At 44.3% G+C, this 14535-nt stretch overlaps 1 protein-coding gene across 1 annotated transcript in view; it reads left to right on the forward strand.

The window, feature by feature from the left end:
* The window catches only part of PSMC6 (proteasome 26S subunit, ATPase 6), a 22372-nt gene extending 10524 nt beyond the window's left edge, over positions 1-11848 (forward strand). The window contains exons 6-13 of the mRNA XM_019556614.1: positions 6155-6242; positions 6721-6782; positions 6872-6995; positions 7359-7420; positions 8489-8609; positions 8716-8796; positions 10273-10344; positions 11402-11848. Of these exons, the coding sequence (XP_019412159.1) occupies positions 6155-6242; positions 6721-6782; positions 6872-6995; positions 7359-7420; positions 8489-8609; positions 8716-8796; positions 10273-10344; positions 11402-11520 (729 nt within the window). The 3' untranslated portion in view covers positions 11521-11848. The remainder of the gene's footprint in view (positions 1-6154; positions 6243-6720; positions 6783-6871; positions 6996-7358; positions 7421-8488; positions 8610-8715; positions 8797-10272; positions 10345-11401) is intronic.
* The last annotated feature ends 2687 nt before the right edge of the window (positions 11849-14535 follow it).

The following is a 14535-nucleotide window of genomic DNA, read 5'->3' on the forward strand; positions in this document are numbered from 1 at the left end:
GACGACGGAGGTCAAATGACCCCAGCCAGCTCTTGAAGACCTCCAAGTTAGGTGATAGCACCACCTCTCTTGGAAGCCCGTTCCAGATTCAGGCCACCCTTCTGTAAAAAATTTCTTCCTAATGTCTAACCTAAATCTACTCTCCACTAGTTTGCACCCATTATTCCTAGTTACTCCCTGAGGCGCTCTGGTAAACAGCGCATCCTCAATTCCCTGCTGTCCTGCCCTGATAAAGTTATAGGTGGTTACAAGGTCACCCCTCAGCTGTCTTTTGTAAAGGCTGAAGAGACCCAGATCCTTCAACCTCGCCTCGTAGGGTCTTTCACGGATGCCATGTGAGTGACCCTATGAACCCTGTCCAGATTCTCCGTGTCCTTGAAGTGCGGCGCCCAGACCTGGACACAGTACTTCAACTGCGGCCTGACCAATGCTGCAGGGGGGGTCACCTCCCTCGATCTGCTGGTCATGCATCTGCTAATACGCAACAAAATGTGACTGGCTTTGTTGATGGCCTCATTACACTGCCGGCTCATATTCATCTTGGAATCAGCTATGACTCCAAGATCTCTCTCAGCCTCTGAGCTGCTGAGGAGGACATTCCCCAACCTGTAGGTATGCTGGGGATTCCTCCTTCCTAGGTGGAGTACCTTACATTTATCTTTGTTGAATCATATCTTATTTCATTCCCCCCATTCATCTAACCTGTCCAGGTCAGCCTGTATCTGCTCCCTGCCCTCCGGTGTATTAACTTTGCCCCATAACTTGGTATCATCCGTGAACTTGGAGAGGGTGCTCTCCACACCCTTGTCCAAATTGCTGATGAAGATACTAAATAACACCGGTCCAAGGACTGAACCCTGTGGGACCTCGCTGCCCACCTCGTTCCGGGACCTCGCTGCCCACCTATTCCAGGCCGAGAAGAACCACTGCTCCCTGGGTGCGGTCCCTGAGCCAGTTGGCCACCCCGGTGACTGTGTAGGCGTCCACTCCACAGCCCGTTAGCTTCCCTATGAGAATAGGATGCGAAACTGTGTCGAAGGCCTTCCTAGAATCCAGGTAGATGACATCGGCCTCAGCTCCTGTGTCAAGGCAATGTGCGACCTGGTCGTAAAAGGCTATAAGGTTTGTCAGGCAGGATCTACCTGTGATGAACCTGTGCTGGTTTCCTTTCAGCATCATTTCCCCTGCTGGGCCTTCACAAATACACTCTTTGATGATTTCTTTCTAGTATTTTCCCAGGGATAGAGGTAAGACTGACTGGCCTAAAGTACTGGGCTCATCCCTTTTCCCCTGCATAAGAATGGGTGCCATGTTGGCCTTTTTCCAGTCCTTGGGGACCTGTCCGGAGCACCAGGAGAGCTCAAACAGCCGTGCCAGCAGCTCAGCAATGACACTGGCTAATTCCTTCAGCACCAATGGATGGAGGTCATCCAGGCCGGCTGAGTTGTAGCCATCCTGCCCTTCCAAGTGCTTTTTAACTAAGCACTAACCTTTGGCAGTCTGGTGCCTTTTGGACATCTGTCCATGCTCAAGGTGGGGGAATTGTCTTGGTCAGTATTAAGGAATACTGAAGTGAAGAACTCGTTGAAGAGTTGTGGCTTTTTCTCTGCGTCAACCACCAACTGACGTGATTTATCCTGCAGGGGCTCTATGCTACTCTGTGCTTTCTTTTTGCTCGCTATGCATCTGTAGAAGGACTTTTTATTGTCCTTAATTGTTGTAGCCAGCCTAAGCACCAGTCCTGCCTTGGCCTGCCTGACTCCCTGCAGTAGCGCTCCAGGGTGGTGTGTGCCTTCTTGGTGGCTGCCCCCTGCTTCCACTGCCTATAGATCTCTTTCTTTGCCCCCAGTCTTTCCTGAAGCTCCCTGTTCAGCCAAGGGGGCTTTTTTTATCCCTTTGGCCCCTTTCCTGCATAAGGGGATAGACTCCTTTTGTGCCCCAAGGATCACTCTCTTGAGAAACTTCCAACCCTCTTGGACCCCCATTAGCTCGGTGCTCTCGAGTTCCGCCACCTCACTAACTAAGTTTCCGCGTTTACTAAAAGTTGGACCTTCTGAAGACTTTAGCATCACTGGATATTTTTCTCACCCTTCGCTAGATAGTGAACTCTACCAAGTGGTGGTCACTATTACCCAGGTTACTTTGTACTGCAGGTCCCCCACGAGATCATCCCCTGTTGCTAAGGCCAGGTCTAGCAAGGTGCTACCCCTGGTGGGACTGGACACCATCTGGGTTAGGTGGAGGTCCTGCACACAGTGTAAGAACTTTCTTGAGCAGCTTGTTCAGGCTACCTGTTCCTCCCAGCTGATGTTTGGGTAATTTAGGTCCCCCATGACCACTGCCTCCATTGCGTGTATGGCATCTGAGAGCAGCTTGGAGAATACCTTGTCTACCCGTCATCCTGGTAAGGAGGTCTTTGGTAGACCCCGCTACCAAGTCCTTTTCCCCTGGCCCCCCCTGGCTCCTGACCCACAGTTCCTCGGTATTCCCCTCCTCCACTCCTGTCTTGATGATGGATGATGTGTACTGCTTCTTAACAGAGAGAGCTACACTCCTGCCTTTTCTCCCCACTCTGTGTGGTCTATACAACCTGTACCCCTCAATGCCTACTGCCCAGTTGTGCATAGTGTGCCACCATGTTTCAGTTAAGTTGACTAGGTCATACTGTGTACTAGCAAGCAGGAGTGTGAGCTCCTTCTGCTTGCTCCTCATACTCCTGGCATTTGTGTAAAGATGTTTTAGCCCCCCAGTGGGTCTTCTTGGTGTCCCTTTGCCTTGATGGTGTGTGTTTTCCCCTTAGTGCTTATCTGGTTAGGTCCAGCGCCTTGGTTGTGGGTTTCCAATCTTGGGTTCTCATCTACCACCGCTTCCCCGCCCCTGTCAAACCTAGTTTAAAGCTCTTTGGAGATCAGCTAACTTGTGGGAGAACAGATGCTTACTTCTACGAGAGAGATGAAGATCGTCCCATCCTAGGAAGCCTTCTCCCTGGAAGTGCTAGTCATGGTTGTAGAATCCGAATCCTTCCTGAAGACACCATGTCTGGAGCCGCTGGTTGACTTCCCTGCTGTGGGCATCCTGGTGCCTTTGGCTGCTGCCAACTGGAAGGATGGAGCAGAAATACCAGCAGTGCAGTCCTGAGCATGGGCTCTGTACTGGAATCTGAGTACTTGGTATGGTGGCTAGCCTAAACTGAAGCTTGTAATGCCATCCATTTGCTGCTGCCGGTACCTGAACTCACTTAAATCAGGCTGAGGCATGTTTATCTATGCTGCAGTCATACTTTTGATTGCTTTGTCAGCATATCCTAACAGAGCATGCCACCTTCCCAGACTGCTTGCAATCTCGCTCAATGCTCTGTGTGGGCCAGGAGATTTAATGGAAGTCATAGTCATTATGTCTGGAAGGGACCTCATGAGATCATCTGGTCCAGCCTCCTGCCCAAGGGCAAGAAGTCATCCAAACGCATAGTTTCATAGTTAGTAGGGTTGGAAGGAACCTGAGCAGATCATCAAATCCGATCCCCCACCATGGCAGGGAAGAGTACTGGGGTCAAACGACCCAGCAAAGTGATTGTCTAGCGTTATATTAAAGACCCCCAAGGTAGGAGCCAGCACCACTTCCCTTGGAAGTTGGTTCCAGATCCTAGCTGCCCTGACAGTGAAGTAGCGCCTCCTGATGTCTAGTCTGAATCTACCCCCTGCCAGCTTGTGACAGTTATTTCTAGTCACTCCTGGCAGTGCTTGGGAGAACGGGGACTCCCCCAATGCCTGCTGGCCCCCCCTGACTAGTTTGTAACAGGCCACTAGATCCCCCTCAACCTTCTCTTGTGGATGCTGAACAGGTTCAGGTCCTGCAGCCTCACCTCACAGGGCCTGTCCTGCTGCCCCCTGACTATGCGAGTGTCCCTCCTCTGGACCCTCTCCATGCTGTCCACATCCCCCCTGAAGTGCAGTGCCCAGAACTGGACGCAGTACTCCAGCTGCGGCCTGACCAGTGCTGCTTAGAGGGGGAGGATCACCTCCTTGGACCTGCTCGAGATGCATCTGTGGATGCAGGACAAGGTGCGGTTGGCCTTCCTGACTGCGTCCCCACACTGCTGGCCCATGTTCATCTTGGAGTCAATGATGACTCCAAGATCCTTTTCTGCCTCTGCACTGACGAGAAGGGAGTTCCCCAGCCTGGAGGTATGGTGCTGGTTCTTCCTCCCCAGGTGCAGCACCTTGCACTCGTCAGTGTTGAATCCCATCCTGTTCTCATCTGTGTCCCCTCCCCCTTCCCCCCCCTCCGGTTAACCTGTCTAGGTCTGATTGTAGCCTATTCCTCCCTTCTAGCATGCCCACATCCCCCCACATCTTAGTGTCATCTGCGAATTTGAACAGGGTGCTTTTTACCCCCTCATCCAAGTTGCTGATGAAGACATTGAACAGTGTGGGCCCGAGGACCAAGTCCTGGGGGGCCCCACTGCCCACATCCCTCCAGGTCGAAAACGACCCGTCCACCACCACTTTCTGGGTGCGGCCCTGCAGCCAGTTGGCGACACGTCTGACTGTGCGGGTGTTGACACCACGGTCCCCCAGTTTCTTAATGAGAACGGGGTGAGAGACAGTGTTGAAGGCCTTCCAAAAGTCCAGGAAGACGACGTCCACTGCTCCCCCTGCGTCTAAGGATTTGATGACCTGATCATAGAAGGCCACCAGGTTGGTGTGACAGGACCTGCCTCTAATGAACCATGTTGGTTACCCCTAAGCATAATCTCCCTCGCTGGCCCTTCGTGGACATGTGCCAGAATAATTCTCTCAAAAAGATTGCCCAGGATTGAGGTAAAACTAACTGGCCTATAGTTTCCCAGATCCTCCTTCTTCCCTTTTGAATGTGTCCAGAGTAGGTGCTTGCACCACTTCTGGGGGGAGTCTGTTTCATATTTTGGAGACTCGGACAGTAAAGTAGTTCTTCCTTATGTCCAGTCTAAAATGGTCTTCTAGCGGTTTGTTACTGTTGGAGCCCTGGTGAACTGACGTTTTCCCAGATCTTGATGCACACCCGTGATACACTTACAGGCCGCCACCAAGCCCCCCTTGAGCCTACACTTTTCCAAGCTGAAGTGCCCCATGCCTCTCAGCCTGCTCTCTTGACCTCTGATCATGGACATGGCTCTCCTGTGGACTCTCTCCAGCTTCTCCACATCCTTTTTAAAGTGTGGAGCCCAGAATTGGATGCAGTACTCTAGCTGCGGCCTCACCAAAGCTGACTTGAGCGGGAGAATGACATTTTGGGTCTTGTTTGAGATGCGTTGGTAAAAACCAGGGTTTTATTTGCTTTGCTGGTTGTGGCATTGTATTAGTGGCTCATATACATCTTATGGTCAATCATAATCCCCAAGTCTCTTTCAGACATAGTGCTACTGAGTGAAGCACTGCTGAGCCTATAGGTATGTGGGTTTTTCCTCCTGAGGTGGAGCACCTTGCAGTTCTCTATGTTGAAGGTCATCAGGCCCAACACTGCGGGCCCCACTTACCTCCTGGCTGTGTTGGGGGTCAAGGTCAGGGTCCGCTGCATCTGCTGGGGGTCCTGAGCTTGTGGGGGCACGACGGGCTTCCTCCAGCTGTGATGAGAGATGCAGGGACCCCAAAGTCAAATATGGAGTCAAAGTCCGATGTGGAGACTTGATTGAAATTGTGCTAAAAAAGGTGTGTCCTGAAGGCAATGGCTGTGTACCATGAAGGTGAAGGAGTTGCAGTGTGCCAGAAAGGGTGATGATAGTGGGCCAGACTGTAGCCTGTGCTGGAATCACTGATGTCATTGGTGGAGTTAGTCTGTGTAATCATGAGTGTGTCTGCACTTGGAACTGGTTTTAAAGGAACTTGTTACAAGAAAAGTGGTAGAAGGTTGGAATACGGAATGAGAACAGAGATATAGCTGTGCAGGTCTAGAAAGGGAAAAGTAGACCTGTTTCACAGTGCCTTAATTGCTTCTGATCCTGTCTAAGGAGAGTGCCCCAAAACTAATATTGTGTTTGTAGAGATTCTAGTTGTAACTTCATTCTCTTCTAAAACAAATAAGGAAAACAGATTGCATGTTGTATCATAAATACATCGATGTAACTATAACAGCCTCACTGGCTTGAAACTAAATATCTAACTTCTTCTCTCAATAGGTCATAGAATTGCCACTTACAAACCCAGAATTATTCCAGCGTGTGGGAATTATACCTCCAAAAGGTTGCTTGCTGTATGGTCCGCCAGGTTAGTCTATGACTCTAGATGCCTCTTCTTCCAATTCGAGTTTCTGCTGATTCTAAAGACAGAACGAGCCGTTGGGTATGGTTGTTGTGCAGTGCACTGCCATGCGGATATTAGCTTGCATACTGGAAGCCGTATATCTGTTTCATTGGGTGTTCTGTCCAAGGTACTTGCCCTTCTAATAGTGCAACCTTCTGCCCAAGCTACTGTGGCTAGACTGCTTCTGGTACCCAAGCAGGCTCATATATTCTACATGATACTGCACTGCACTTTCTAGAAACATCCTTGCTATCCATGAACCTGCAAGGCAGCCCTCTCAAGTTCCGTTCTCATTATGATATAACAGTGTTGAAGTGTGCCCTTATAAAACACCCGCTGTATTACATTAATGTCTTTGTACACTGGCGATATTGTCATCTGAAACTTTGGTAATTGGTTGATCTACCAGTTGAACAGCCTTATTCTCTGTCCATCCATCCAGGTACAGGGAAAACACTCTTGGCAAGAGCGGTTGCTAGCCAGCTAGACTGCAATTTCTTAAAGGTAAAATAACAGCATTTATTTTAACTATGCTAAACTGAAACTCTTTGGAGTTCAGTCAGTTGCTCATAGTCCCTGCTTGTTTTCAACAGGTTGTGTCTAGTTCAATTGTAGATAAGTACATTGGTGAAAGCGCCCGACTGATAAGAGAAATGTTCAACTATGCCAGAGATCATCAGCCATGTATCATTTTCATGGATGAAATAGATGCTATTGGTAAGCCTAATGGCCTGTAGGGTGGCTAATGTTTCCTGTGAATATTTTAGCTAGCTCTGAAGCACTACTCCTTTTTCCTCTCTTTTCTTAAAAGACAAATACAGACTTGATTGTTGAGAAGTGTGCCCCTTCTTCCCCCTGCCCCCAGGGTTGAAGAAGTACCTCCTTTCAATTTGCTTCTGGTGCTTTTAAAACTAATTTAAAATAAAACCCATTGGTATTTGGCTGGGGTAGGTTGACCAAATTCTTCCAAACTTTTACTAAGCTCTAATTGCACTAAAACATATTTAGCTTTGGAAGCATATGAACTTTCCAGTAGGAAAACAGAGCACGCAGTTAACTTTCAGGCTTAACATGTTACAGGTGGTCGTCGTTTTTCTGAAGGAACTTCAGCTGATAGAGAAATTCAGAGAACTCTGATGGAGGTAAACTGATGAACTGCTTTTACTTCTTTAACTGAAAGGTCAGCATTAAATAAATACTAGATATGTAAATTAGTGTATTATAATCCAGAGTCTTGAGACCTGTTACTATTCAGCTAAAGATCAACTGAGAATTCTTTGAAAAACACAGCTTTAAAACTCTTTGAGATCCCAAGAGCATAGTCATGTATTGCATATAAACCTACTTCAAATGTGACTTGGGAAGCTTTCTACCTGTCAAGACTTGACTTTGAGTTCTTTCATGAGCTGACCTTGTTGATTTTGTTAATGCACCTTGTCTAGATGTTGGTGATCACTAGCTCTCTTTTCCAAGGGAAAACAGGCCCCAGAACTTGTTTCTGTGGATAGAGGCTTTCAGTTCAAGCTCCTAAAGTTTTGACCATGGATTGTACAATCATTTTGGAGTATTAACTACACATGATTAACTCTTAAAATACTAAGTTATTTCACCCCTCCTCCCCCAAACATAGCCTGCAATACCTAATATATTTGATTACATAGATTCTGTTGATGTGCCTTTGTGGTGATCAGTTTGCGTAAAGGAGTGCATATTAAGTGAATATTTCTGCCTGATACGTAAGACAAGATCACTGAAAGAAGAATAAAAGGTGGTCATCTTCCACAGCAGAACTACAGCAAACCTTATCCATTTAATTAAATGCCTTCTGGTACAAGCTAATATTTTAGGTGCTTTTTATTCGAACAATTTAAGCATCATCCTTAGTACAGTATATTGAAAGCATAACTTCAAACAGTTTTTTTAGCGCTTTACATTGTTCACTTTTTTCCAGTTTTTCATGTTGCTCCCTCTGGTCACGCTTTGTGTACATTGGATAAGGCATTCACTATGATTTTCAAAAGCCCACCTTTGACTATAGAATGCACAGGGGCATGTGGTCTTCAATCAGGGAGCTTGGTAGTGTTGTCTCAGATTTACTCTTTCTATACAAATTTTTGTTATCTAATGACTAATAAAAACTGAAGTGTGCAGAATATGGCACGAGCATCAGTTTTAAAACTACTCATTTTTTTAATCCCCATTTCCTCCAGTTACTGAATCAAATGGATGGATTTGACACTCTACACAGAGTTAAAATGATCATGGCTACAAACAGACCCGACACATTGGATCCTGCATTGCTGCGGCCAGGAAGACTAGACAGAAAAATCCGTGAGTTGAGCTGTTTTCTGTCATCAGATGTGTGTTTGACTCTGTGCATTATTTTTGTTTTCCCATATTCATTTAAAAAGTCTTTTTTTTTTTTTTTTTTTTCAAGATATTGATCTACCCAATGAACAAGCCAGATTAGATATTTTGAAGATTCATGCAGGTCCTATTACTAAACATGGTGAAATAGGTAAGTACAGACCTGCTTCAATATTTTGTTTGAGTGTGACAGCTCATTTTTTAAGAATGGGGAGAAAGTAAATTGTTTTCTACTCCAGGTCCTTATAATGTCTCTCCAGCATCTCTATTTCTGCACCCCTTCCCTCAATACTCCTTAGGTTTTTTTGTTTTAAGAAGATCCACATTGAGCTATTACTGAATCTCACTTCATAAAATATGAGGATCTGGAGTGTAATAATACTTTAAATAAAAGCACAATTTGGAGAAACCCTAGCTTGTACACTGGACAGGATTTTTCCTGCTCCCCCCACCCCATTGTGTAAGGAAGTACCTTAGGGGTAAGTGAACATTCACATTCATCAAAATATAATCTCAGATCCATATATAGTTCTGACACAAGTGAGACTGTCCCTGTTCCATTCAAAAAGAAAAAGTTGAAAGCAACGGAAAAATGGCTTTACGTGAAAGATCCATCACTTTTGTGCTATACTGTGTTGCAGCTAGGTTGCACTATATAAGTCCTTCAAATGAATGCACGGAATAGTAATAACCGGAAGAAACTTTATTTGGGGGCATGGTTAGAAGAGGCAGGCATAGAGTGAAAGCAACAAAATTTGAGTGGTTGACATTATTATAGGCCAGAATTTTCTCAGTTTCATTCTGGGGTTGCATTGAAGGAAATCTATGAAAGATAGCTGAAACAAGGTGAAGAAAAGCTCGGGGTTGAATTGGAGTTGAGTTTGAGGACTTTTCAGTATTACATACTAGTCTTTAGATTCTTAATACTAAAAGAAAAATACTTTTTCAGTTAATGTCTATAAAAATCCTCAATAGAAGATAATGTAATCACAAAAGTGACTTTTTAACTGGATTTTTCAGTTTTAAATTCCTTAAAAGATGCTAAGAAAAATGGCTCTGCGGTCCAGATTTCCTGATACTTTGTGTTACAACTCAGTTGAATGGAGACTGTACATGCCCCAAACTTGAGAAATTTATTCTAGGAATTGTAACTGGGTCACCTTTGTAATCGTACCTACCTTTAGTATGTCAGACTTAACATTTCTCAAAGTTTGTTACTTGTATTGAAGTGGCCCATTATTAATAGTGCATACACACAAGGGTGAGTAAGTTCTGATTATTGTGAATAGTCTTCCAGTTTTTGAATTGGCACATCTGAATCTCTGCTATAGTATTACTTTCATGTAGATATTTGCATTTAATTTTGAACTGCGTATTTGGAAATTAGTAACTTTTAAATATAACTGCATTGAGTATTATTGACTGAGCTATGTTTGTATATTCCTGGAGGGAATATCATAGCTAGCAAAAGCAGTCAAGTGAAATTCCATTTAGCTCAGAACTGTTTTAATTTGCACTAAAAATTATGGTAGACTGTTCAAGTCTTTTTTGTTTCATGTTGAAGTTCTATTTTAATAGAAAACAATCTAGTTCATTATTCTAGTTAACTGTCACTTTTCATGAATAGATTATGAAGCAATTGTGAAACTTTCAGATGGCTTTAATGGAGCAGATTTGAGAAATGTCTGTACTGAAGCAGGTAAGGAAGAGGCTCTTAGCTTGCTTGTCTCTGTTCCTAGTTCTCTATTTGATGTGCTGAGTCTGGGCACGGATATTAAACATTAATGACCTGTTTGTCTGATTTGATTCTAGCACTACAGGCAAACAAGAGATCCTAAAACATTCTTTTGTGATCATGTTCACTGATGTGAAGCTAGTTCATTCTTGTATGTGACAGTGCTGGTTAAACTTGTGATCCACCTATGTTTACAGTTATTAAATGTGGTTAATATGATAGTCCTTAGTGTTTTGAAATATACTGTTAAAAGAAAAATGTTTGATACTTGGAACAGTAGTAGTTTGGTATTGTCTAGACTTCTGATAGGAGACCCATATGTCCCCATGAAGTTTAGGTATAGAGAGAAGTTTCCTGAAACTAGGTGGAACATGTCTAAAAAGGGTTAGAGGAAATCTGTTTTTAATTTCTTTGACTCAGAAGCATTTCAGTCATGCCAAAAATGTGATTCTTTAGAATCTTCTCCGTGGTGTTCATGCTTTCTTCACTTCAGGCTTGTCTACATGGGAAACTGGAGTTCTACAACTAATGTTATGAATATTACATTAGGTAGATAATGTACAATTGTACAAATGTACATCTGCTACAATTGTATTCTGTCAATATTGCACCTATGCGGAAACATTATTGCAGAATAAATGTTCTGTTTCGACACTTATGCTCAAGTTGGATGCCAAACAGCACCAATTGGTTACTTACTGAATCTACATACAGATTATGCGAAATAACTTTGGTCCTTTCTGTGTGTTAATAACATAGTACGAATAACTTTTTTAAATGACTGTTCTGCATTAGGCAGGCAAGGTTCCTTTGGTAGACGTGGTATCTTTTCTTAGACCAACTGAGTAGTTGGAACAACATTCTTTGCAAGCTTTTCAGCACAAGTACCCTTCTTCAGGCATAGGGAGAGGCTCTGTTGTTGTTCTGAGATCTCCAAGGAACGAAAGAATGTGGTGTATTATTGTTGCAAGTCACGGTAATTCTATAGATATCTCACAATTTCTCAAATTCTTTTCCGCAGGTATGTTTGCAATTCGTGCTGATCATGACTTTGTAGTTCAGGAAGACTTCATGAAGGCTGTAAGGAAAGTGGCTGACTCTAAGAAGCTGGAGTCAAAGCTGGACTACAAACCTGTTTAACTTAATCATATACTTCATAATTGACTGCATGGGAAATATCAGTGTATAAAAGGAGAGAAATAACGTACCTCTTGGCTATGATCTTATTGCAGGTTTCTGTATAACACAGGAAGTTAGTGTGTTTTCTGTACAGTTCTGAAACGTAACTTTTGTTGCAGCCCAAGTTAAGTAAGGAGATGTTCTACTAAAAATTACTGTGCGACTGTATAAACATACCTACATAGTTTAACTTTAGCAGATTTTAAGAAAGTCAGTGCAATCTTGACTTATTTTATATCAGTACATTTTCCTTTCCCAGAACAACTGAATAAAATTTTGTTTAAAGTAACTCTGTCCTTCCTACGTACCTCCTCCGTACTTATCAGAAAAATCAAATAACAGCTTTTTGGGCACATAGTGCAGCTTTTCTCTGCAAGTGATCCTGTCTGTCCCTATGTGTGGGTTTTTTTTAACAACCTATGCAAAAATCACTAAAGGTCAGTTCATCAGATGTAACATACCAAGAAACAGATCAAGAAATTAATTTGCTATTTTATTGTGTAGCAATTTCATGCGGCCTGTTCATGCAGAAGAGGAATAGATACTACGTTAATCTTTGCTGAAAAATGGGGGGAACTAAAACTTAATTTATCACTTAATTATCTACCTAATGTTTATAGCCTGATTTCAGTCCACAGAACTGATTACAAATGTCCATATGTGCTCAGGGGAAAGTGCTAGAATACCACACCAAAAAGATAACACATATAGTCAAAGGCCATTTTAATAACAAAGAAAATATTACACTGTCTTTCAAAAAACACTAGATTCAGTTTCCTGTCAATCTGATCGAATGTTAACTTCTAAAATATGCCACATGGAAAGGTGTGTACAGTACTCCTTCAAGGCCTGAATACTGGTTTGTAGTGCGTTGCTGGAGTGTAACTGAGGCCAGAACTTGGCCTAGTGCCTGTTGTATCCACGTGAACTAGAAAATGGCTACTGCAGTAGCTAACTAAAGTTATTCTTCAGACAATAAAATAGTTCTGACTTGGAAATCAAGGTGTTCTTCCTCTTAGGGCTATATGTCACACTACATTGATGTTTAAATTCTTCTTTCACCTGGAAATATGCTCTCTATGGCTTTCATTTTAAATGTACCTAAATGTTAAAAGGAAGCATACCAGAAGCAATGTTTGGGTGATTTTTTTTTTTTTTTTTTTTTTTATGCGTAGACCCTATTTATTGCTACTTCTAACTGTTCCAAATGGGTTATTTTATGCAGGTTCAGCTAACAAGCAAGTGTGTTTTTAGCTAGTTCTAGAAATTACCAAAAGCCACACTATTTTATTTCTGCCTTAACAATGCACTAATTTGGAATGAATTGTAGTGATGCCTCTATTAGCTCTATAAGGGCATTCCCAGTTGAAACAGTATTATAGTGCACAGCAATTTTCTTTCCATAGTGTACAAGCCAGGGGTTGTTATTTTACCAAAAAAAAAAGAAAAAAGGCATGCATGTAGGAGTAAAAAACGGGTTATTGAGCTGGTATATACTGTCAGTGGTATGAAATGTGGATTTCAGTCATAGGGTTTCCCCATAAAATCACTTTAAATAGGACTAAAAATCAGTATGCATTATTAACTACTACTGTTGCAGAAGCTGTGTATGTTCTAAATGTGTTCAGTTTAATAAAGATTTAGAAAGTTCAGTAATATTGAATAGGTTACTAGACAGTTGAATGTATTACAATTGTGTTGAATGCACCGCATTAATTTGGAGACCGCAAACGGAGAGAGACTGACTCCTGTCTCATTACAAAGAGTTCTCTGCCTGTTGCAGTCTAGGGTTCTCTGCATCCGTAAGGGACCGGACAAGATCCTATGACCCCAGCTGACTTCCTGCCCTGTGGGCAGGGGGGACTGGACTTGATGATCCTCCCAGGTCCCTTTCAGCCCTGAAGTCTATGAAATCTATGAAGAAGTAATGGGTTCAAATTGCAGCAAGGCAGCTGTAGGTTGTATACAAGGAAGACTTTTCTAAGTATGAGGAACATATTACCAAACGAAGCTGTGGATATTTGGTCAGTGGACCACAGTGCAGGTTAGACAGACCTCTTGACTGGGATGTTCCTGCCTCAAAAGGGGGGTTGGGCTTGATCAGTGTTTCTCAAGCAGTGGGGTCACAAGGATATGTGAAAGGGTTGCGAACAAACTTTTTAAAATGGAATTTCCCTTAACGGAGAAAAACATGGGAAACTGTAGCTTTTCCCTCAGCTCTCCGTGCCCCACACACCCACCCTGCCACGCGTACTAGGGGCCTGAGGGTGAGGGGCACTGGGTCGGGACTGACCATCGATGTTCACAAATGGGTTGTGGTACAAATAAAGTTGAGAACCACTGGGTTACATGAGCTCCCAAGGGCCCTTCCAGCTCGTTTTCTCAAGAACCCTAGCAGCAGATGGGGGTTTTGTTGTGTAAAGCAGTCGAGAAAAACAACAAAGCTCTGCCTTGCCCAAAGAGCTTGCAATCCGATGGACACCAACATTTCTGGGCAACGGAATCACAGACCACCTGGATCAGCGTGTTACAGCTGCCGAGACATGCGAGCTTGAGCCTAGGCGAGTTTGAGAAGTGTGGCTACACGGCAAGGGCTGCGGGTTAGACGGCAACGGCCAGGTTTAGAAGCAGCCTGGATGCGAGACCTACAGACAAGGAGGATCTGCTCCTCGGCGGCAGCCAGAGCGGTGGGGGGACGTCCGTAGCCATTGGACCGCGGTGAGCTCGACACGGGAGACGGTCTTCTACACGAGGAAGGACTTACCCCGGCCACGCTCCGATTGCCTGCATACGAGGACAGCAAGACGGAAGCTAGGCGCGGGGAAAGGCCGGAGGCAGGATCCCAGGCGAGGACGTGGTGGCCGCACGCGACGCACCGCCGCTTCCGGGCGAGGCTCCGCCCCTCGCCCGTGACGCCACGCCCCACCCCTTCCCCGCGGGCGGCGGCCGTTGCGGGGGGCGTGGCTGGCGCGGCGG

The sequence above is a fragment of the Crocodylus porosus genome, unplaced genomic scaffold, assembly GCF_001723895.1.
Source record: "Crocodylus porosus isolate Cpor-Errol unplaced genomic scaffold, CroPor_comp1, whole genome shotgun sequence".
In the NCBI taxonomy this organism is placed as follows: domain Eukaryota; kingdom Metazoa; phylum Chordata; order Crocodylia; family Crocodylidae; genus Crocodylus; species Crocodylus porosus.